The following is a 25,901-nucleotide window of genomic DNA, read 5'->3' as shown; positions in this document are numbered from 1 at the left end:
GCAGTTAAACGAGTGCGGGGACTGGTGTACGATGGGTATAAATTATTGATGAAAAGAGGCAATGTTTAAAAATAGCCAACTCTAACACAACTGCGGGGCTACCAAGCCGCGCTTCATGGCAGGTCCCTCTGTCCGACTGGGACTCGGAGGGTGAACTAGCAGTGCATTTATACATGTCATCCCAAACCAGAGCCCCCGTTACAACCTTCCCCCCCATCCCAGCTCTCCCCTCCAACATAAAAAAAAAAGAATCCAGATTGTTGTTACCTGTTCTTGCTGCTGAGATGATTTTCCTGAAGAATTTTGTTCCTTGGCTGTAGTCATGGTGCCCTGCTTGTGCCCACTGAAGTACCGGCAATTGCTTTTTTTTTTTTTTAAATGCCCCAAAGCGAGAGGAAGGAGTAACTACTCCATGGCAGGAATCAGGAGATTTGGATGCACATGAAGCCCACTCACACTCGCGCACACACACACTACAGTAGCAAAGTCACAGAAGATGGAAAGATGCTGTGCTCTTTACAATTAGCAACAGCCTCTGCATCACAGAAACAATGATAACTGCTTGGCAACCAGCTTCTGGCAGGAGCTTAGCTTGGAGACAACCTAGCGATGTGGCCCCCCTCCTGCTCTCTCTTCTCTCTCCTCCGCCCCCCTCCTCTTCCTCTAGTCAGATGCACCGAGCATGCACCAGCTCCGAACCCTGCCAGCAATAAGGTAGCACAGCGTTGCCTCTCCTCCGACTCATTCCCTGGAAGAAGAGACGTCCCCATGTAATGCAGAGTCTGATTGGATACCAGGGGCAGAGGCCCAGTGTTTAAGGTCACTGCATGGGCAGTTTGGCCCAGTTTAACCCCTTCAGTGTTTAAAAAAAAAATCAACTCCATCTTTGGGGAATGCAATGGGTGCCGGAACAGACAACACGGCAGTAAAGGGTAAAATAGAGTTTGGAGATCTGAGCAAATAATAAAATAATCATTAATGATTTTGTTATTATAAAGGTCATGCTCTATTAGATACGGTATATGAGATCTGTTATCCAGAATGCTCGGGACCTGGGGTTTTACAGATAAGGGGTCTTTCTGTAATTTGGATCTTTATACCTTAAGTCTACTCAAAAATAATTTAAACATGAATTAAACCCTATTAATTTACCACCAATAAGGATTAATAATATATAAGCTCGGATCAAGTTACTGTTTTATTATTACAGAGAAAAGGGAATCATTTAACCATGAAATAAACCCAATAGGGCTGTTCTGCCCCAATAAGGGGTAATTATATCTTAGTTGGGATCAAGTACAGGTACTGTTTTATTATTACAGAGAAAAGGGAATCATTTAACCATTAAATAAACCCAATAGGGCTGTTCTGCCCCCAATAAGGGGTAATTATATCTTAGTTGGGATCAAGTACAGGTACTGTTTTATTATTACAGAGAAAAGGGAATCATTTAACCATTAAATAAACCCAAAAGGACTGTTCTGCCCCAATAAGGGGTAATTATATCTTAGTTGGGATCAAGTACAGGTATTGTTTTATTATTACAGAGAAAAGGGAATCATTTAGCCATTAAATAAACCCAATAGGGCTGTTCTGCCCCCAATAAGGGGTAATTATATCTTAGTTGGGATCAAGTACAGGTGCTGTTTTATTATTACAGAGAAAAGGGAATCATTTAACCATTAAATAAACCCAATAGGGCTGTTCTGCCCCCAATAAGGGGTAATTATATCTTAGTTGGGATCAAGTACAGGTACTGTTTTATTATTACAAAGAAAAATCATTTTTAAAAATTAGAATTATTTGCTTATAATGGAGTCTATGGGAGATGGGATTTCAGTAATTTAGAGCTTTCTGGATATCTGCTTTCCGGATAATACCTGTAAATAGTAGATGCATGTACATGTAAAACACCTTTAAGGGTTAACCAGGATCCATGATTAATCTACATTTGAAGCTACATCAATGCTTGTTTAATTAAATTGTTTAGCAAAGCAATGGAGCCTTGTAATTGCTCCCACGGGCTTACTGGCACTTACAGAGTTAAGTCCTACTGAAGGGAGGCTGCTATTAGCCAATTGATGGCTCCTGCCTGGATTTGGAACTTTCCAGGTGCCCCTGCTGTGCATCTCTGTGCTGGAAGCATGGCCGTATTGTACATCAGCTGTCATGGAGGCACCCATACGAAAACGCACAGGAACTAAGGCGCAGAATGCGGGCACAAGTCTAATTAAAATATTTAGGATTTGCCCCTAATCTCACCTTTTTAAATGAAACACTGGTAGCATGCAAGCTTTGCTTTTATTTGAGTTTCCTTCATCATCATCATCATCATTTATTTATATAGTGTCAGTTTGAAGGCAATGGGGGCATATTTCTGCATATTTCTATGTTTATTTATATGTAAAGAAGCAGCTCCAATGAGTTAACCACATCAAAGGGCTCTATAGAAGTCATTTAATAAGTGCAGAGTAGGTTAATGTTTATTACAGGGTGCCATGATGTCCTGCATTGCACATGTGAATTGCTGCAGGTCTGTATTGGCCCCAAGGTTACATTGCTGTCTGTGTTCGGCAACCCTGTATTTATGTTGGGGGGTTGGTGAGGGTGAAGGAACATAGGCATCCTCCCTCCAGCCTCTTACCTGTCCCTTAATGGAATACTGTCATGGGAAAACATATTTTTATCAAAACCCATCAGTTCATAGAGCTTCTCCAGCAGAATCCTGCATTGTCATCTGTTTTTCCATAGGGCTAGCCATATTCTTCATTTCCCAGGGTGCCACAGCCATGTGACCTGTGCTCTGATAAACTTCACTCACACTTTACTGCTGCACTGCAAGTTGGAGTGATATCCCCCCCCTCGCGCCCGGCAGCCTATCAGCAAAACAATGGGAAGGGAGCAAGATAGCAGCTCCCAGTAGGTATCAGAATAGCACTTAATAGTAAGAAATCCAAGTCCGGCTTGGGACTCCTCCAGTTACATGGGAGTAGGAGAAACAATAGGTTAGCTGAAAGCAGTTCTAATGTGTAGCGCTGGCTCCTTCTGAAAGCTCAGACTCAGGCACACTTTACTGCTGCGCTGCAAGTTGAAGTGATATCCCCCCCCCCCCCCCTTCCAGCAGCCGATCAGCAAAACAATGGGAAGGGAGCAAGATAGCAGCTCCCAGTAGGTATCAGAATAGCACTCAATAGTAAGAAATCCAAGTCCGGCTTGGGACTCCTCCAGTTACATGGGAGTAGGAGAAACAATAGGTTAGCTGAAAGCAGTTCTAATGTGTAGCGCTGGCTCCTTCTGAAAGCTCAGACTCAGGCACACTTTACTGCTGCGCTGCAAGTTGTAGTGATATCCCCCCCTCACCTCCAGCAGCCGATCAGCAGAACATTGGGAAGGGAGCAAGATAGCAGCTCCCAGTAGGTATCAGAATAGCACTCAATAGTAAGAAATCCAAGTCCGGCTTGGGACTCCTCCAGTTACATGGGAGTAGGAGAAACAATAGGTTAGCTGAAAGCAGTTCTAATGTGTAGCGCTGGCTGAAAGCTCAGACTCAGGCACAATGCACTGAGATGGCACCTACACACCAATATTACAGCTACAAATACATTTGTTGGTTCAAGAATAAAAGGTTAAATGGCAGAGGGAATTATTTGCTATGTGAACAGTGTCATTGAGAAAATGACTGTATCGCTTGCAACCCTAACTGGCCCACTCCCACCCGACCTGCCGAGCCATTGGAATTTACAGACCCATGTCTGACCTGCCCATCTCTGATGTCCCCAAGAGGTCGGCACAGAGCAGGCAAGGCTATAAATACAAAGAGACCCAGTGGTTTCCGACCAGCCGGCACATCTCTAGCAGATGATAAGGACAAGGCTACCTTGCACCTAAGTTCTGCATCTCAGCTCGGATTTTATATCTGGTGCTTTTATACTTGCGTCTGGGGTTTCAGTAAATGAGCCCTTGCAAAACGGTGCCTTGTTTAATTTGTCCAATTATCTTTGAAATCTGGGAAATGTTTGTTTTGCTTTTCAAAGGAATATATTTCAGACAAGGGAACGGCCTTGTTTTGCTCTGCAATAAAAAGTATTTTTCTATAAATCCATAGTTGGGCATTATAATGCCAACGTCCCATGCTGGCGCCATACTGATCCCCATAGCTGCACAGGCAACTTCACACCCCCTGGGGAGCTTTAGTCAGGGATTTAAGTCATTTCAGGGTTCAAGTTATGAACGGCACCCCAATTTAAATTCCCATTTGACACGATTTCAGCTGATCGTTACTTTCGCTTGACACGTTATTTTTAGAATTTTAGGAATGTTGGCAGCAGAGCCAATACTTTCATTTGAAAATGCCATGGCAACCATTTTCTTTGTTTTATAAACAAAAGAGATTTATACCGGCAGCAAACTAAAAGCCGCGATTCAGATAATGGGCCTCCTCGGAGACTGAGGCTCTCTGTGCTGAATTGCTTAATAATGCAAGTAAAACAAAATTAAAGGAAGCCATGGCTTGGGATAAATGGGTTTCGTTTCCATCAAAATGATCGTTTTGGAGAGAATTTTCCAATAACACTAGTTCTAATATGGGATGAAATTTAATCCATAGTTAAAGATGCTGGTCTGAAAGTGCCCACGCTCATTGAGGCTCTGATCCTATATAAATCTTTAACAGATACACAATAACCATCAGTAATGGAGAGGCTTGGTGCTGTATAACCCAGTTATTGGGTCACCCCAAAAATACACATATAGGGATCATTGGGCATAGTGTTTCAATGATAATGTAAAGGGGCATTGGTAGACCCTGTATTTATAGGCAGTATAATATATTGTAGGGGCCCATAGGGCTCCCCTATGGCTTTAAACCCTACCTCTTCACATATCCACTGTTACTGGACAAAGCCCTTTGTATCAGTTTTCACTTATGTCATTACACTTTATTGGTCTATGTACTTTGCAGCCTCATATAGGGTTTAGCAAGGAGGTGTGGCTTCCTCTTTGGCTGCTTTCTGCTTACCCAAGAACAGCTCCACTGAGCCTGGGTGCAGAAACAGGCCCCAGTACCGCCAAGCATTGCCCCAGAGTTTACATCCACTCTGGAGAAGTCGGGGGCCCCGTGAACGAGGACTATCAAGAATAGCAGCACTTGTTATAGCACCCTCTAGGAGAGTGAGACAGATAGATCTAGATAGCAAGGGCAGTTCAGGCCCCAACTAGAAGGACAGCAGGAAGTATTTCTTCCATCCGGCAATGTTGCCTTAGCTTAGGGCCACGGATAAGTGCCAGGATACAGGTTAGTATAAACCCTGATCCATGCCTGGCCGTAGGACCCACAAAAGTTAAAGGTAATCAACCTGGGGATTGGAGTAACTATACAGACTGCCTTCCAAAGTGGTGCCAAGCTTACAGGTACTTTACGCTGCCCTACTATCCTCAAAGGTGTCTGCTATTTCTACATCTGTGCATTTGTGAGTATCATCTTATCCCTGCATATTACATCTTGCCTTGGACAATAAAGAGTTACAGTTTGATTGCAAGAGCTCCTTTGATCTGAGCTAACACACTACACAGTGGCAGTGGGAGTTGTAGTTCAACAACACCATCCAGCTAATTTCCTTCCATATAGCGAAGGCCCACTGCAGGGAAAGAGGGTCACATGTAACCCATGCTCTAACCTTAATACTAGCCTGGGTTTGCCTAATTACAGCCGAACAAGTGTTACAATATCAATGGACATTGAGCTCATTGGGTGTCAAGTGAACAACTGACTACAAAATACCAGACCATTGTTTTACCCACAATGCAGCATTGTTACCCATAATTGCATCCAATGCAACAAAATAAACGTAATTGCCCACGTGCGTAGTCGCAAATCGGATGCAGCCAACGTTTTCAGCGTCATTTTTAGCACTCACCATTCAAACACATAGGGGCCCAATTATTAAACCACAAATTTTCGCCAATTAAAAGGGCAAGCAACTATAGTCATTTTGCCAATAGCAGTTTTGATTATTCACCCCAGAAGCTGCGGAACTTCTCTTGATCTTCCTATATGGTGGTTCAGTGAATGCTTTGAAGCGACTTTGGTTCTGGACTGGGAGTCATTTCTAATGAGGAAAACACTATATCATGTTTGTTTTGGATACTAATAAAGCTGTACACAAAAGCATCGATATTCTCTGTGCTTGAAGTGCCATTTGGCCCTTGGCTTTTGTTTATATCACTTGGTGTCAGGATGGTTGTGCGCTTACCTCCTATTTCTTCTCATTATATAACTTTGAATTTGCTGATCTATTTCTGTTCCTTTTTATAGATGGCCATAAGCTGAACCTTGAAGAAGTCCTATCTCTAATCAAGGAGATGTGTGGAATCACTGTATTGACAAGGCACATTTGAGTCCTCATTGAGTAGACCCTTGAATAGCACAAAGCTTTGCAAAGGGCTGGCTAAAGCCAATTATGAACTGGAGTACAGATTGCTCACAGGGGAATGGGAAAAGGGTAAAAAGGTGCAAAAGGAAGAGAGATGAAATGAATTAGATTGTACGGGGAATAAATCAGTTCAAGCTGTAATTCATTTATTAAAAGGAACCATGGAAACCGGCTAAAGAATCAAGCTCCCCATTTTAATCATTGGAATCCCTAGTGCTGATCAACTGAATGTTTCAATTAATTCAATGTGTCTATTAACAAGACCATTCCATAGCACAGGCTATAGGCAGGCTTATGAAGTTTGAGTTAGTATGACTCGGTACAGCTTTCACACATCAAAGGCATTTTACGGTTTTTCTATACTTTGCTACTGAGAGTTTTGTGACAGTGAGTCTCAACATTATAACCAACTTGTCTTGGGAAACAACAATAGAGCACTCCGAAAGGCTTAGACTTCAAATAACAGATGGATCCTTCCATTATGTGACCTGACATGAACTACGTATATGATTCAAAACAGCAAGCCATTGGTCCTTGAGATGCAGGTATGGCTATGGGATCTAGTCATTCTAAAGGTGGCCATACACGGGGCGATTATTGCTGCCGATATCGGTCCCTTGGACCAATTCGGCAGATTATCGGCCCGTGTATGGGCAGAAACGACAGCCATAACCAACCGATATCTGGCCTGAAATTGGGCAGATGTCAATCGGGCAGCTTAAAAGATTTAGTCAGATCAGGGACCGCATCAGCTCGTTGATGCAGTCCCCGAACCGACTGTGCCATTGCCGCCGTTAGAATTTCCGCGTTTCGCCATTGGCAGATTGTTTCGCTAAACGGATTTTAAAAAATTGCAGCGGAAAAATTCGCCGCACATCCAAAAATTGACGCCCGCGTCCAAATAATAGTCGCGGGCGACAAAATAATAGCCGCGCAACAAAATAATAGCTGCGGGTGACGAAATAATAGCCACGCGACAAAATATTAGCCGCCTGCGATGAAATAATAGCCGCGTGACGAAAGAATAGCCGTGGGCAACAAAAGAATCGCTGCGTGACGAAGGAATAGCCGCGGGCGACAATTTTTTTGACGTGCAACATTTTCGGCATTTCGCAAATTTAACCGCCGTTTCGCGAATCTTTTGAAAGATTCGATAATTTTTCGGCAAAGCGAAACGGGACAGATTCGCTCATCACTAGTTGTTTACCTTTGGGCTAACTTTTAGTATTGATATAGAGAGTAATATCCTGAGTCCATTTGTAATTGTTAATTATTTTGGTTTTTTTTTGTTTGCTTCACAGCTCTCCAGTTTGGAATTTCAGCAGTTATCTGGTTGCTAGAGTCCAATTTACCTTGGTAACCAGGGAGTGGTTTGAGATAGTGACTGATATATGAATAGTAGAGGGGATGAATAGAAAAATATAAAAAGTAACAATAACAATAAAACTGTAGCCTCACAGAGCAATAGTTTTTGGCTGCCGGGGTCAGTGACCCCCGTTTGAAAGCTGGCAAATTATTCAAAAACTATAAAAGATAAAATATAAAGACCAATTGAAAAGTTGCTTAGAATTGGCCATTCTATAACATATTAAAAGATAACTTTAACCACCCCTTCAAGCAAATAATTCTTACAAATAATTTTTGCATGCTTGTGTTGTTCCCCAACTTTATGGGTAGTGATGAGCGAATCTGTCCCGCTTCACTTCACCATAAAATTTGCGAAACGGAAAAAACGTTCGCGAAACGGTGAAAACTTTGCAAAAGGTGTTTGTCGCCCAATTTTTTTGTCGCCCACATTTTTTTTTTTTACACAACCGTGCCAATATTTGACGCAACTATGCCCAATTTGCCGTGCATCAATTATTTTGACGAGCAACACATTTTTCTGCAGCGAATTTTCACGGACGTTTCGCGAAACAATTTGCCAATGAAAATTCGCTGGGAATCCATGCCTGCCGAATAAATCCGCTCATCACTACTTAAGGGTAAATAAGGTTGGGGATGAAAAGATTACACATGATGGACATATGTCTTACTATGTACTGGTGCAATTACCCAACAACCAAGCAGATTTTCCCTTTCCGTTTCTGACTTGCAGTATAGCCTGTAAGTAGACTTTCAACTTTAATTCCTGATTGGTTGCTTTTGGCAACTGCTCTTGTGCAATTTAGCACCTTTATTAGCAAAATGAATCCAACAAATGTTAAGCCAATTAATTCTCACTTCATTACCAATCAACGAAGGAAGAATTTTTCAGACTGAGACAAAAAACACGAGACGGTTCCAACATACGAACGTTATTCTCTTTTCCCCTATTAAACTGCATTTCATCTGAACTGTTCTGGTTAACAGGGAGCTCGTGTTGCTTCCACAATACAAGAACGTTCAGCATTGTCCTCTGTGCAGGTAAAATAAACTAACATATGTTTCCCCCCATGGTGCCGAAACCTTGCACAAAACAATCTGCTTGATTGTTAGCACCAGGCGACAAGCAAAGGGAGAATGTCAAATATGTTGCAAAGCATAAACAAGGTCCAAGAATAATACGTCTGCCACGGAAAGAAATTTCAACAGCAAAAAGAAAGCACAGAGAAAAATAATAAACGTTAAATGGAGAGCTTAAAAGATCAATGATATCCATTAAATGGGTTGCTACACTAAGGACTATGGGTTTTAGGACAAGGTTGCAGCAATGGATATTGGGAGGTAGCGGCTAGCTCTCTATACACGTGGGAATCCATTAGTTGTATTGGACTCCGCACTCCTGACAAACATAACCTTTTCATGAGATCGTATGATTTTCCACTGTGAGTTCTATCTATTATTCATCTACGGTGGAAAGGTGCAAAGGGGTCTGCTACAAGCCTTCGGAGAAGAAATGGAGGTCGGGAAGCCCGGTGACATACTGGTGATTGGAATGGGTGACAGAAAGCCGGTATTAGCAACCATATGTGTGTTTTAGGAGTAAGGACTGCAAAATATTAAATCTTAGAAGCAATAAATGTGCATAAAGTTTTAGTATATGGGGAAAGTAGAGGAAGTGAACAATAGCATAGCAAATGCCACCTATAGGCCAGTGGTAGATGAAAATGACAGATGGAGGAAACTGTCATTACACAGTAGCACAGAATGCTACAACTAAAGATGCATCAAATCCAGGATTTGGTTCATATTTGGCCAAGATTCAGCCTTTTTCAGCAAGATTAGGATTCAGCCGAATCCATGCCTCTGGCAAACTGAATCCAAATCCTTAAAAGTATGTGACTTTTTGTCACATAAACCAGGAAGAAAACGTTTCACAGGGTTCTCTTTAACCCTTCCTTGTCTTCCTAAAATAGTGGGTTCGGTGCATCCTTAGCCACAACTATTATTTCAATGCGAATACCTTAGCCAACTAGACAATGTAATTGCCCATTGGACACTAGGCTTTTAATTGAAGATGAGTCTGAAGATGGACTGAACGTACTGCATAACAGGTACAGACCTGTGAGATGAAAGTTGTGCGGATGCGCCTTCAGCCTACTGAAGCTTTCAGAAAAATATGTAAAAGAATTAAAAAAGTGCGGGCAGCTTTAATCTCAGAAAATATTCAGGAATCTATACTAGAGAGCAAAAGGATAATCACCAAGGAGTTTTCATAGTACCCGAATATGTATAGCTACATAGAGATAGACATACAGACAGACAGATAGATAGATAGATAGATAGATAGATAGATAGATAGATATATAGATGATAGATAGATAGATAGATAGATAGATAGATAGATACGTAGATAGATAGATAGATAGATAGATATATAGATGATAGATAGATAGATAGATAGATAGATACGTAGATAGATAGACAGATAGATAGATAGATAGATAGATAGATGATACATAGATAGATGATAGATAGATAGATAGATAGATAGATAGAGATAGATGATAGATAGATAGATAGATAGATAGATAGATAGATGATAGATAGATAGATGATAGATAGATAGATAGATGATAGATAGATAGATAGATAGATAGATAGATAGATGATAGATAGATAGATAGATGATAGATAGATAGATAGATAGATAGATAGATAGATAGATAGATAGATACGTAGATAGATAGATAGATAGATAGATGATACATAGATAGATGATAGATAGATAGATAGAGATAGATGATAGATAGATAGATAGATAGATAGATGATAGATAGATAGATAGATAGATGATAGATAGATGATAGATGATAGATGATAGATAGATAGATAGATAGATAGATAGATAGATAGATGATAGATAGATAGATAGAGAGATAGATAGATAGATAGATAGATAGATGATAGATAGATGATAGATAGATAGATAGATAGATGATACATAGATAGATACATAGATAGATAGATACATAGATAGATAGATAGATAGATAGATAGATAGATAGATAGATAGATACATAGACAGATAGATGATAGATAGATAGATAGATGATACATAGATAGATAGATAGATAGATAGATGATAGATAGATAGATAGATAGATAGATGATAGATAGATAGATAGATAGATAGATAGATAGATAGATAGATAGATAGATGATAGATAGATAGATAGATAGATAGATGATAGATAGATGATACATAGATAGATAGATAGATAGATAGATAGATAGATAGATAGATAGATAGAGAGATAGATAGATAGATGATAGATAGATAGATAGATGATAGATAGATGATAGATAGATAGATAGATGATACATAGATAGATACATAGATTGATAGATACATAGGTAGATAGATAGATAGATAGATAGATAGATACATAGACAGATAGATAGATAGATAGATAGATAGATAGATAGATAGATAGATGATACATAGATAGATAGATAGATAGATAGATAGATAGATGATAGATAGATAGATAGATAGATAGATAGATAGATGATAGATAGATAGATAGATAGATAGATAGATAGATACATAGACAGATAGATAGATAGATAGATGATACATTGATAGATAGATAGATAGATAGATAGATACATAGATAGATAGATAGATAGATACATAGACAGATAGATAGATAGATAGATAGATAGATGATACATAGATAGATAGATAGATAGATAGATAGATAGATGATAGATAGATAGATAGATAGATAGATGATAGATAGATAGATGATAGATAGATAGATTGCTTTGTTTTCAGATTGCAGTCAGCATTACAGTGCCTGTCGCTTTAAGATTGATTATTATTTCAGTAATCAGTTTTATAGAAGGCAAACGTTATCTTTTATCATAAGCTTGATCTAAGCTCCCCGAGATGAGGTTGTGACCTCCTTTAGAAATGAGAAATAGTAAAGACAATAATTCCATGTAGTTATGAGATACAAAGTGGTCAAGATAAGAAAATAATAGGAGCGTGACTTTCGGAAGGCAAATCCTTGGCTGTAACACAATCACACATAGCACCACCAGAAACATAATATCACTCGAGCGAGAGAACCAAGATGTCAAATATGGAGGTGTACAGAGTTAAATATGGAGTGTCCGGCCGACGTGCCAAATAAATAAATACCAATTACGTCAAGCCAATCTATCAGTTGCAACTTAATGGCACCCAAGTGTCAGTTAACACTACCGGGAACTGAATCTTATAACCTTCCCCATGGGTCTCAATAAACAGGAGAGCACAGGGCACTCATCAATGCATTTATTGCCCCAACGGCTAATAAAAGTCCAGTCTGCCGCTGCTGTCAGATTAAGTTAAACCAATTAATTTAAAGCAAAGGTCTTCGGCTCACTGCTCTCAGCCAACAAGCGAGACGGTCACCATCATGGGTGCTGACATACTGATCCACATCCACTGATAACAATGTGCAGCTTCTATACATTGGTTCCCTTTTCAAAGGTCACTATACAGGTATGGGGTCCGTTATCCGGAAACCTGTTATCCAGAATTACAGAAAGGCCATCTCCCATTGACTCCATTATAAGCAAATAATTCTAATTTTTAAAAATGATTTCCTTTTCCCCTGTAAGAATAATACAGTTACTTGTTCTTAATTCCAACTAAGATACAATTAATACTTATTAGAGGCAAAACAAGCCTATTGGGTTTATTTCATGGTTAAATGATTCCCTTTTCTCTGTAATAATAAAACAGTACCTGTACTTGATCCCAACTAAGATATAATTACCCCTTATTGGGGCAGAACAGCCCTATTGGGTTTATTTAATGGTTAAATGATTCCCTTTTCTCTGTAATAATAAAACAGTACCTGTACTTGATCCCAACTAAGATATAATTACCCTTTATTGGGGACAGAACAGCCCTATTGGGTTTATTTAATGGTTAAATGATTCCCTTTTCTCTGTAATAATAAAACAGTACCTGTACTTGATCCCAACTAAGATATAATTACCCCTTATTGGGGGCAGAACAGCCCTATTGGGTTTATTTAATGGTTAAATGATTCCCTTTTCTCTGCTCTTCTTGTTCAAAAGCTGTAGACCAGCTGCCAACATCTATTACTGGCAGGGACATTGTCTACATTAGTTTTTCATTCTTATTCATTCACTCACCAGTCCAGTGGGAAGGACCAAAATTCTTGCAAAATACATTTCCCTGGGTACAATTTTGGATGCAAACCTCCATGATGTACCCATAATTCCATGACAATAGATGAAATGGCACACAGAGCTGCAAACGGGACAAACCCCTTAGATCAAACTTTATTGCGGAAGTGCAATGTTTCGGGGCAAGATAACCCCTTTATCAAGCCTGCACCTTTCCGATCCTTCAGTGCATGATTTTGGAAGCCTCCCATAGGGCTCAATGGCACTCTGCAGCTCCAACCCGGCCCAAGGAAAGTCTCCCATAGGGCTCAATGGCACTCTGCAGCTCCAACCCGGCCCAAGGAAAGCCTCCCATAGGGCTCAATGGCACTCTGCAGCTCCAACCTGGCCCAAGGAAAGTCTCCCATAGGGCTCAATGGCACTCTGCAGCTCCAACCCGGCCCAAGGAAAGTCTGCCATAGGGCTCAATGGCACTCTGCAGCTCCAACCCGGCCCAAGGAAAGTCTCCCATAGGACTCAATGGCACTCTGCAGCTCCAACCCGGCCCAAGGAAAGTCTCCCATAGGGCTCAATGGCACTCTGCAGCTCCAACCCGGCCCAAGGAAAGTCTCCCATAGGGCTCAATGGCACTCTGCAGCTCCAACCCGGCCCAAGGAAAGTCTCCCATAGGGCTCAATGGCACTCTGCAGCTCCAACCTGGCCCAAGGAAAGTCTCCCATAGGGCTCAATGGCACTCTGCAGCTCCAACCCGGCCCAAGGAAAGTCTCCCATAGGGCTCAATGGCACTCTGCAGCTCCAACCCGGCCCAAGGAAAGTCTCCCATAGGGCTCAATGGCACTCTGCAGCTCCAACCCGGCCCAAGGAAAGTCTCCCATAGGGCTCAATGGCACTCTGCAGCTCCAACCCGGCCCAAGGAAAGTCACCATACCAAAGCTTGAATTGATCCGAAACTTTCCTACTCGGCGCGACAATACGAATTTGTCGCACAAATTTTGTCGCAAAGTACGAAAAAGTCGGGCAGGTACGAATAAGTCACCGAAAATTCCCCCAATCGAATGCTCGGATCGTTCGCGGATTAGTAAATCTCCCCCTTAGTGTCTTTTATTAATACATACCTCCAATTATCTTTAGCCTTTCACAACTTGGGCACACAAAAAGACTTATGCGGAAACAATTCTAGGGGTTCATTTAAAGAAAACAATATAATAGGCAAAGGTTAATATTACTGGTATATCTGACAATTCTGAAAGACCAGATAATGGACTCCAACATAATCCCTTATAATTTATAGTTCTGATATGCATAATTACCATCTAAGAAGTCACGATAAGTCCTACAGCCATTAAATCTCTGAAACCGTCGCCAGCAGAGTCTCGCTATAATATTGTGCTGAGCATTTTACATATCTCTGTTCCAATCTCCGTAGTGCAACAATTACATGGAATGCGGCTAAAGTGACTGTTACGGGAAAATAAAAGACGAGAAGTTATAAAGACCGACATATGGCTTTGATTAAATAAGCTGATGAAAAAGAAATAAGTATCACTTCTGTCCCTATGCTGCTTTCTATATTTGTTTCTATTCGTTTAGATGTTTTCTTTTATTAAAAAGAATAAAAAGTGAAACATCGTGACTTTTCTATACATCTGAGATCACCATAGCAACACCCATTATGTATTTTAAATCAGATTGACCATTCAGACCCAGGACTGGAAAAAAATAAAGAATTCATTAAGATGTTGAATGGTCTACACAGCAAACATCTGATCAAACAGAGAAGTCTTATGTGCAAGATTTTTTAACTCTAAAGGAGAAGGAAAGTCATTTTGGCATTTTACTGCCAATAGATTCGCCACATTAGTTCCACCTAGAACACTATATTTATTCTCCAGAAAGCTTTACCATACCTGAGTAAAGAGCCCTAGAAGTTCCCTCCGTTTGTTTAAGATAGCAGCTACCATTTTAGCTTGGCCTTCCTAGCTTCCTGCTGCAGCTCTAGAGGCTGGTAGCTCAGATTACACATTCCTCAGGGAGTGGGGAGTGAGTTTTATGTATTCTTAAGGAGAGGATAGCAGCAGAAGGGAAAGAGGAGAGAGCTGAGCAGGCTCTGGCCCAGGGAATGAAGGATTTTTCTGAGAAAGGAAGTCTGATACCAAAGAACATGTTTACAAAAAAGGAGACAAGAAATCCTGTGTTTCTTTTGATAGAAGACTCAGTGCAGCATTTCTGTGAGTGCTTATGGCTGTATTTACATAGACCTTTCTGTTAAAGCTTACTTAGTTGTAAACAACGGAATGAGAGAGCTTGATTTGTTTGCTGCCGTCCTAAAGACTCCCATATAAATGATAGTTGGCCATGAGCAATATTCATCTTGACAGCACACAAGCACCAGGTAGAAGAACAGTAGACCCTAAATGACTGCTATGGTCCTAGAAGAGGAGCAAATGTTACATTAAAGACCCCAATTGGATGGGGGAAGTAAAGTAGGCACTCTATGAAGAGCAGCCGCTATAAATTAGATATGTATGGGGTGGAACGTATTGTAGGACAACAGTAGTTGCAGTGTAGCAGTAATCCAGGTCATAATCAAGGTCATAGGTTGGGTAATCCTAGTTTATATAGATGACAGCATCTATATAAACTAGGATTACCCAACCTATGACCTTGATTATGACCCCAATTACTGCTAAACTGCAACTACTGTTGCTGGCTGCCCTTCATAGAGTGCTTATGTTACTTCCCCAGTCTAGTTGGGGTCTTCAATGTAACATTTGCTCTTCTTTTAGAACCATAGAAGTCATTTAGGGTCTACTTTATCTTGGTTTCACACTGCCTTCACTTCTTTTTAGTAACCCAGCTTTTTTTTTTGAGTGGGATCTGACACCAACCAGGACCTACAACCTGCATTTTTACTTGGACCTGCTACTGTACCCAAACCACAGCCTTATGCATAGCTTTATGCACATCTGGTGACATCATTAGAAGGCTGGAGAGGTTGAAAAAAAACAAAATAGGAATACAGGAGTAAAATGAACTGATACTGAGAGTTGCGACCCTACATGCTGACCTGTGCTCATACATACAGCATCGGCGCCCATACCCACAACTCCAGGACTACCAGGACTCTACTGAATATGTGTCATTGAATCACTACAATAGGCATAAGCCAAACTCTCTAAACTTGTCAATGCTAAACATTTGTTTTGGAAACTTGATATTGGAGGCCGTTATGACAACAGTAACTCAAATCTACAGCTGTTTCATGGACCTGGTGGTGCCACATACAATTGGCTTATGCTAAATCTAGCTATACTTTGTAGCCTCACCTGGTTGGAAAAATGGCTTCACACAATAACATGCACTCATTTATATCATTTTGCCCATCTCTGTATGAAGGACTCTATTCAACCTTCTCTAAGGAAAGGTCAGAAGGACACTAATGGGGGTTTGTTTGCTCTTTATGATCTAGCTACTGGTAACATTAACACACACTCGAGCATACAGACACATTTACAGTAATATGATGAATTCCATTAAACACGGCATTCAAGTCTTTACGGAGATACGTTTGTTCACCGGGGGTGAACAACATATATTTCATGAGGGTCAATTCCATTTTGTATTTCGAAGGAAGCGGTGAACCAATTACTGATGGTGAATTAATTATAATGCTCATTTCTATTCACCAATGCACATTCAGAGGCAGTACAAGCTATGTGTATTCTAAATACTCATGAGAACCATACAGTTCTAGTTACATGAAATTAAGTGCTGCGGGCTACTGTAACTATGGTACTTATCCAATAACTACAAAATGTTGAAAAACAGGAGATACATTTTACTCTGTATCAAAGAGTGGCCTATAACCCAAGCCTCTGTGTAGAGTCCTGCACGGGACCTTTGCCCACCCCAGACCCGCTGACCCACAACCCAACCACCACTCAACATATCCTCCTACCCAGACCCACTACTTGACCCTGACTGCAAATAGGTAACTTGCCTTCCGACCCAGGACCCATAAAACCAGAAGTGACATCAATGTATACAGGAAGTGACATCACTCAGAAGCCAAATCAGTAGGGTAAGGGAAAAAAACTGGCGGTATCCATTTAGGAGGGTGGGAGGGACCACTCCCACACCTTAGCAGAAAAACTAAGGCTTTCTGTCCAAAATCCGACTGCTCTGTGGGTATTCCATTGGTACCCGCTGGTACCCAAGCCGATGCAGGATTCTACCCCATACCCAACTCCTGCACTCGTCTGAAAACGAAATAGGCACAGTCTTAACTTCAAACTTTTGCCTTTAGAAAGTAATTTATTAAGAAACAATAAACAATAGCCTTACTTTTTTCATGCCAAAAGAGGGAGCTTTATTATTGGCTAACTGACTAAACAAACAAAGGAATTACTATTTGAAAGGACAATTGTCCAATAAGGGGAGAGTTTTGGACCAATTTGTATTAATTATAAAACACTTATACAACAGATAGGAGATGTAGATAGAAAAATAGTAGTAATAATATTATTTTTGGAGTAAAATACTTTTTACCTGTTTTACACCTAGATATTTTTGAAAACCATATTGTGCCAGCCTATTTAGTTTTTGGATGGTGACCTATATAAAAGGACTTGGCCTTCCTCCTTACATGATCATGGAACTGCTTTGTGATTGTTAAAGCACAACAAACCCCTTACTAAATCATGGGCCCTTCTCCAAAGCCCTCTCAGCCATATCCTCATCCCTGTTCTGTAAAGCAGAATAGTGCTGTGGTTACCATCTCTACTCCAGGTCCTCTTGTTGGAAATCTTCTAACAGGAGCTTTTGCAGTTGATGGGGACCTTCTTCAGCTGATCATGACCAGTGTTGGTGATCACTGAGAAGAGAACCCGAAGAAGAGCAAAATGGTGCCCACCAATCCTGCTGTGCTACTTTGCTTTACAGAACAAGGTTGAGAAAGTGGTGCAGTAAGGAAGAGGGTTTCTTTCTCCTTTTATATCCTTATATTTTACAGTAGGGGGACATTATTCCTATCCAGTTTATAGTGTGATACAAGTATAGGACCGTTTCCAGAATGTTTGGGACCAAGGGTATTCTGGATAAAAGGTCCTTATGTAATTTGGATCTCCATACCTTAAGTCCACTAAAAAATCAATAAAACATTAATTAAACCCAATAGAATTGTTTTGCATCCAATAAGGATTAATTATATCTTAGTTGGGATCAAGTACAGGTACTGTTTTATTATTACAGAGAAAAGGGAATCATTTAACCATTAAATAAACCCAATAGGGCTGTTCTGCCCCCAATAAGGGGTAATTATATCTTAGTTGGGATCAAGTACAGGTACTGTTTTATTATTACAGAGAAAAGGGAATCATTTAACCATTAAATAAACCCAATAGGGCTGTTCTGCCCCCAATAAGGGGTAATTATATCTTAGTTGGGTTTAAGTACAGGTACTGTTTTATTATTACAGAGAAAAGGGAATCATTTAACCATTAAATAAACCCAATAGGGCTGTTCTGCCCCCAATAAGGGGTAATTATATCTTAGTTGGGTTTAAGTACAGGTACTGTTTTATTATTACAGAGAAAAGGGAATCATTTAACCATTAAATAAACCCAATAGGGCTGTTCTGCCCCAATAAGGGGTAATTATATATTAGTTGGGATCAAGTACAGGTACTGTTTTATTATTACAGAGAAAAGGGAATCATTTAACCATTAAATAAACCCAATAGGGCTGTTCTGCCCCCAATAAGGGGTAATTATATCTTAGTTGGGATCAAGTACAGGTACTGTTTTATTACTACAGAGAAAATGGATATCAGTTTTAAAATTCTGAATCATTTGATTAAAATGGAGTCTATGGGAGACAGGCTTTCCGTAATTCGGAGCTTTCTGGATAACAGGTTTCCGCATAACAGATCCCATACCTGTACTTCAATATATAACAGTAATATATACCAGTATGTCTCTGGAGAACTGGGTAACTTGTTGACAATCTATAAATCTATGTTTGATAATAGCAAATAGTACCAATACAAAATAGAATAAGTTTTGCACTTTGGACATCTCCACTTTCGCTAATTGAATTGCCATGAGTTTTTGTTTTTGTGTGTACCATGCAAGGCCGTATTAGCTAATGCTAAAATTATTTCCCATTCAGGGCTCTCGAGCCTGTCACCAATTAAAAGGAGAAAAGTGCACAAAGAACCTGCCAGATGAAACTGATTAGGCTTTGTATGGATGTTGACACTTTTGCTACAGGAGAACAATCTTTACATTGTTATATTTAAAAGCAGAAAACCTGGTGGGGGGGAAATGGCATGAGCGGAGTGGATTTGTCAGCTGCCGGCAAATGTAGAAAATAATATTTCGGAGTTCTAGATACTCAACATAGCAACAAACCATGCAAGCTTATTCTTTCTCTTGCCTCTACAGATAGCATTATACTTGTTCCCTTATTCAACTCTTTGAGTTCCCTCCATGGCGGGATCTGCAGGGATAATACTTAAGAACCAAGAGAGAGTCAGCAGCGTCAATGCTATGTTCCTGGGTTCTGCTTTTTAATATGGGAGAAGTGCCTTTTCCCGCAAAATCTGAGGCTGCTCGTGCACATAAAGGGTTAAATGCAGAAATGTCTATCAGATAAGGGAATTCAAAAAAAGCATCGGAGGCTCTACCATAAGAAAATCAAAATTATGTTGTCAATAGAGATACAAATAAAACGAATGATAGGGAGGCTGAAATATCATTCAAATGTCCACCTACAGACAAGCAGAGTATATATATAAACTGCATATTCTGAGCATAACAAGTTTGGTTTCTGTTGGGTTGGCTCACAAGTTAGTACCTCGGATGTTGGCAAAGTGCAACTCCATCAGCTAAAACAGCATCAGAAAGCATGGAACTGTAGTTTAGGTAGCACCATAAATTGGCCATCTGTGTTACAGCACCAAGTTTGGGGTTCCTGCGGAACCCTTCATTACTAGCACATAGTTAATGCACAATGGAACTCTAAATTCTAAACTGCCATATAAGTACACTGTGCCACAGTCAAACTATACTATTATATGGTGGGGAAGCATCGAGTGGTAGGAGACAAACATACACTTATAATATACTATTCCCATTCATCTTCTTCTTCTCTAGGAGACAAAGAAGGCCCCGAAAGACAAGATTTCCACCAACAGTTGTGACAATGTTATAAAACCACAACCTTCTCTGAACCAAAACCCAGACAACAACCTACACAAGCTCTGGAAGTTGGATGATGCTCCAGATGGCCATTGGGCTGCTGCTGTCCTTGTACTTCCTGCCTACCCCAAAGTAACTCCTCTCCTTTGCCCCAGAAACTCATCCTTTCTTGTTTCCCTTTATAGCCCAGTCATCTGCTTCCACCCTGTATTATATTTTAGAATCCAGCATGGCTGCAAATGTAACCTAGGCTTTGGACACCATAGGATTTTAACAAGGTGGATGAATTTAAATAGGGACCATAGCTTTGTCCCTGCTACTGAATGTGCTGGGATGGATCTGGGAAAACTACTAATGATCTGATTTTTTTTCTAAGAACCTGACCTGAAAGGATTAAGGGCTTCTCCAAGGTGTTTCTGTATAGACAATAGGAATCAGATAAGTATTGATATCCCCAGTGGCTCCAACAAGTCTGCACATACTTCCATAAGAACCATAGGCAGAGCCAGCAGTGAGAGATAATCCAGTTACCCCTGAGTCAAAACACCTACACACAACTTCATAAAATAAGGATGGGTACCTGCTAATAGGCTGGGCAAACATAAAAAAAAAGCCCAAAGAGAGCTTTGAAGGCCAGTCTTCAGAGAAGCCTCTACGGTCATCATTCTCTTTAGACTGTGGATATACTTCTATGGGAGTTTAGAACTAACTTTCTCTTTTTTTTTACTTCCTTTGAAGAAATTGTTGCTGAGTGATGTTTGTGGACTTTATAAAAATAAAGTTCTAGAATGCCCCGTGGCTACTCTCCAATGTCTGGGCATATGTCTGTTTGGTCATTTTCATGACTTGGACAGTCCTTCATATTCTATCAGGAGTTCAAATAGTTGGTAGTGTAGAAATGCAGAGGCCACAACCTAGAATTGGAATGCTGTGGGAATTGGCAGAAGAATTAAACATTTTCTTACCACACTTACCCTGCAATGTATTGTTGCTGAAGCACAATAACAATTGCAGTCAGCTAATGGACTTGGATAGGTGATAGATAGAGGATAGAAAGCATGGGAATAAACAAAAAGAAATTGGGAATGTGGGAAAGGGGGAGAGATTACTGCGAATGGTAAGTACTGAATCACGTGAGCCACAATATTGATGCATCAGTGAATGCATTGGAAATGTCAGTACAGACATAACAAATGCTGAGATTTTATTTGTAATTTTGATGAAGCGGAGTCTCATTAGCTCTTATCATTTTTACTCAAAGAAGCAAAGCCATTTACATCATTGCACTGGTGGCCGATATTACTAAGCCCGTGTTTATCAGCGAGTGAATACGTCTGTCGCTGCCAGTAACAAAGACTCAGCTCAATAAAAGACTTAACTGAGGCTGCAGGGCAGAAGATTAAGGAATCCTACAAGAAATCTACAGCCGAGCCCGAGTTTATCCTAATAATGACAAATGCCTCCTTGAGTAATTTCTCTGACCTAGAGGTAGAAAACAATTCAGCTCTATCTCACACATGAAAACCCCTCTTTTTACGTCTAATTTATTTCGTGTAGCTTGGTTTCTGAAACAACGCAATAATTACATAGCAGCGAAAGAGATTAAAATAGCCACATTCGATATCTATAGGTCAAGAAGATTCCATCTAGTGGTGCATAATTTAGGCAGCACGCTGCTATCTTTCTCTATGTACTCTTCACAGAACTGTAAGAGCTCATTTATGATCGCTGAGCACTGAATAAAACACCCTACATAAATCAATTGTGCCTAGTTGCACTCATCTTTACCAGTGTTAAAGGAGAAGGAAAGATAAAAGTAAACTCAAAAAGTAAACTTTATCAGAAAGGTCTGTAAATACAGCCTTAAGCAAAGGCCTCTATCAAAAGAAACACAGGATTTCTTGTCTCCTTTTTTGTAAACATGTTCTTCCGTATCAAACCTCTTACAGAAAAATCCTTCATTCGGAGTCTGTGCATCTCTCTCCTCTTTCCCTTCTCATGCACCCCCACTCCCATAAGAATTTATAAGAATTCACTCCCCCCTCCCATCAGAATGTGTCATCTATGCTACCAACACCTAGAGCTGCAGCAGGAAGCTACAGAGACCAAGCTAAAATGACAGCTGCTATCTTAAACGAATGGAGGGAGCTTCTAAGGCTGTTTACTCAGGTATGGTAGAGCTTTCTGCAGAATAAATTCAAGGCGGCACTAATGTGGCTAATCTATTGGCAGTAAAATGCCAAAATGACTTTCCTTCACCTTTAATTTGCCATTTTTCTTACTTTGCTGCATCGTGAACCTCGGGAGCCCTGTGCCTAACCTTGCCTTGACCAGGAGGTATATGGTTCCATTGGCATTCTCTATGTAAAACCATGTTCTGCCCATGTGTTGACCCTTATAATGCAGGTACAACTTGTGCCATTTGCTTGCAATTTACTCACTAGCACAACTCCTTGCACCTCTGGTACTGGGTACAAAAGAAAAAATACTGTATTGTGGGTAATGTGTGCACTTATCACACATTTATTAAATGAGACCTTTGGCCTCATACTTTATAGAAAAATGCACCTATATTTTGAACACAAACGTATGCTACTTTGTAGCTTTTTATGACTAATTTGACATCAATGTAAAGCAGCCAACAAGAGGTGCAATGGTAATGGCCCTAGTCATTACTAAAGAGACAATATTTAGTACCGTTTTTGGGGCCCAAAATGTTATATGTATAGGTAACAAATGTATGGCGGGGGCACCCCAAAATGCTTTGCTACTCTGTATTGCTATGATCTGGACCTGGGCAAGGGGCCTACATACAGTACATACAGTAAATCAATGGCAGGTATACAGGGAAGGACATAGAGAAAGAAAACCAAGACACAAGTCAATGCTTTGGTCTAGACCAGTGATCCCCAACCAGTGGCTTGCATGCTACATGTTGCTCCCCAACCCCTTGGATGTTGCTCCCAGTGGCCTCAAAGCAGCTGCTTATTTTAAACTTGGAGGCAAGTTTGTATAAAAACAGATGTACTGACAAACAGAGTCTCCTGTAGGCTGCCAGTCCATATAGAGGCTATAACAGCTCTTAGCCAATCACAGTCCTTATTTGGCACTTCCAGGAACTTTTTTCACGCTTGTCTTGCTCCCCAACTCTTTTTACAATTCAAAGTGGCTCATGGATAAAAAAAAGTTTGGGGACCCCCTAGTCTAGACCATTGGAACATTATAATCAAGAATATCTCAATAGAAGTCTAGTTGTCCAGGACTGGTGATTTTTTTTACAATAAGTCCCATGAGTGGAACCAAATTCCTTCCTCTAAGATAAATATAGAGCACATCCGCTCCGAGGCTGACTTATTCTTCTCAGCATTGTATTAAGCCTGGTCTCTAAAACATGGTTTTCGGGAAAAGAAGATGATGAAGTAGACATTGATGCGGCGCAAGTGAAACCGCTGAATGATAAAAGAAGGTAATTACCGAACCACGGCAAGCCAAGATTTAATACCAGAGTCCAGAGGTAGTGAATGACAGCAAATAGTGATGTATTTCTAGAACATATTCTTTATCTCAAGCACTCTTCCACTATGTTGTCTGCATATACAGGCATTTACCATATGATTTAATCTTAAGGGCGCGAGCAATAGATCGTGGACATATTTCAACACAGTTGCCGTTGCTTGACTTTGGAATATCCTTAGGGTGTTTATTTTAGGCTATGTCTGTTATTGTCAAGATGTTAGACAAATAATAGCTGAAGATGGTTGGGTTGCACATATAATTCCACTGGGTATTAGCTGAGCCGTGAAGCCCTTGTTATGTGTGATTCGGTTATTTTCGTTTTTGCAAGCGCAATTAAAATTTAGTCTTTCAAACAAAAAAAAAATGTCATATAGGTTCCTGCTGCTCGAGCCAATTCAAACAACACGTCAAATTTAAGGGCCATTAGGCCAAAACAGACATTTCAAGGTTTTATTGTATCTGACACACATTGGAAGAGCAAAACGAGCTACACATTTGCAGATGAAAATTTGCTTTATCGGGCATACTGTACACAGTGGCTGATGGTAGAAGAATGTTGTATGTTGCTATGGCTCCAATATAACATGAGTATCAGCAGGGGTATGGTAGGGATAGGGCTGGTCTTATAAACCCAATTGGGACCATTTTGGCGGGGCCCCTTACACAAGGTGTTGCCAGCTGGCACAGGGTTCCAGGGCTGGGTGGGAAAATAGTCCCTGCCTCTCGCTCTGTGACTTATGTTGTAATCCTACAGTTTTACCTCTCTTTCTCTTGTTCCATTGGCCCCAACATTTCATGGCACAATGTGGCCCCCAAGGACTAGGCACTGACTATACCAAGCATACATGAGAGACAGTGATTATTGGCCCCTCAAGCACACTATAAGACATGGTGTACCCTGGGGTAGCAGTATGAATGCAGTAGTGATGTGTGGGTCAACTATTTGTAGACATGAACCCAACCCTAACCTGCCCCTTCCCCACCAGCACCCAAAGCAGCTGTGGATTTGCATCTATTTATAGACCTGAACCCAATCCGACCCGCCTATGACATCACAGATAGGGCAGGAATGCACCTATAAATAGATTCCCCAAACCCAGAAGTGGATCTCAGTTAGGTTGCGGGTGGGGAGGGAGGCAGAAGGGCTTGACCTGCACCCAACCGTGACCCGCTTTTGATGTTGCCTTGTTGGCCCAAACCCACCTAAACGTGCCCGACCTGTGGGCCCCGCGGGTTTCTGGGCGGCCCACACATCATTAGAATCTAGTGCTAACTTTGTGTTTAATGTCCGAGAACATATAGCAGCATTATCAGGAAATAGTTGTTGGGGGTGGGCTAGACAGCTTTATGTACTTATTCTGCTTGGTATGGGGCTCCCATGGGTGTGGGCCCAATAGGTCCAACTGGCCTAAGGGTGGGGAAACCCACTATGAAATTACATCTATTTATAGACCTGAACCCGATCCGACCCGCCTATGACATCACAGATAGGGCAGGAATGCACCTATAAATAGATTCCCCAAACCCAAAAGTGGTGCTCAGTTAGGTTGCGGGTGGGGAGGGAGGCAGAAGGGCTTGACCTGCACCCAACCGTGACCCGCTTTTGATGTTGCCTTGTTGGCCCGAACCCACCTAAACCTGCCCGACCTGTGGGCCCCGCGGGTTTCTGGGCGGCCCACACATCATTAGAATCTAGTGCTAACTTTGTGTTTAATGTCCGAGAACATATAGCAGCATTATCAGGCAATAGTTGTTGGGGGTGAGCTAGACAGCTTTATGTACTTATTCTGCTTGGTATGGAGCTCCCATGGGTGTGGGCCCAATAGGTCCAACTGGCCTAAGGGTGGGGAAACCCACTATGAAATTACAGGGTACGGTTAACAGCTCTGGGTTGACAGTAGAGTGTGGAACACATGTTCCAATGCACTGATGCCCAGATGTCGCAAGAAATGCACTGCTGCATATCCCCTGCCTGGGGCAGGATGGAAGTTCCTGAATGAACTGGTAGGTTATATAATTATAACAGGACCACCTATAATAGTTAACATCCCATAGGACACCATAACAAGAAAGAGTTGAGCTAAATTGAACCACCACTGTAAAATAAATACAGCAAAAGCCTTTTTTCAAGCAGAAGGTTTTCTTATATACAGAGCAGTTACTCATAACACACACACACACA

The 25,901-nt window shown here is 40.9% G+C and overlaps 1 protein-coding gene across 3 annotated transcripts in view; it reads right to left on the bottom strand.

The window, feature by feature from the left end:
* The window catches only part of dpp6 (dipeptidyl-peptidase 6), an 834,825-nt gene that overhangs the window by 362,172 nt on the left and 446,752 nt on the right, over positions 1 to 25,901 (bottom strand). The window contains exon 1 of one of the 3 annotated variants that reach the window (XM_012964203.3): positions 268 to 700. Within the exon in view, the coding sequence (XP_012819657.1) occupies positions 268 to 324 (57 nt within the window). The 5' untranslated portion in view covers positions 325 to 700. 3 annotated transcript variants of the gene reach the window in all.

This window comes from Xenopus tropicalis, chromosome 6 (genome assembly GCF_000004195.4).
Source record: "Xenopus tropicalis strain Nigerian chromosome 6, UCB_Xtro_10.0, whole genome shotgun sequence".
NCBI classification, from domain to species: domain Eukaryota; kingdom Metazoa; phylum Chordata; class Amphibia; order Anura; family Pipidae; genus Xenopus; species Xenopus tropicalis.
This window is presented reverse-complemented; position numbering and strand designations above follow the sequence as displayed.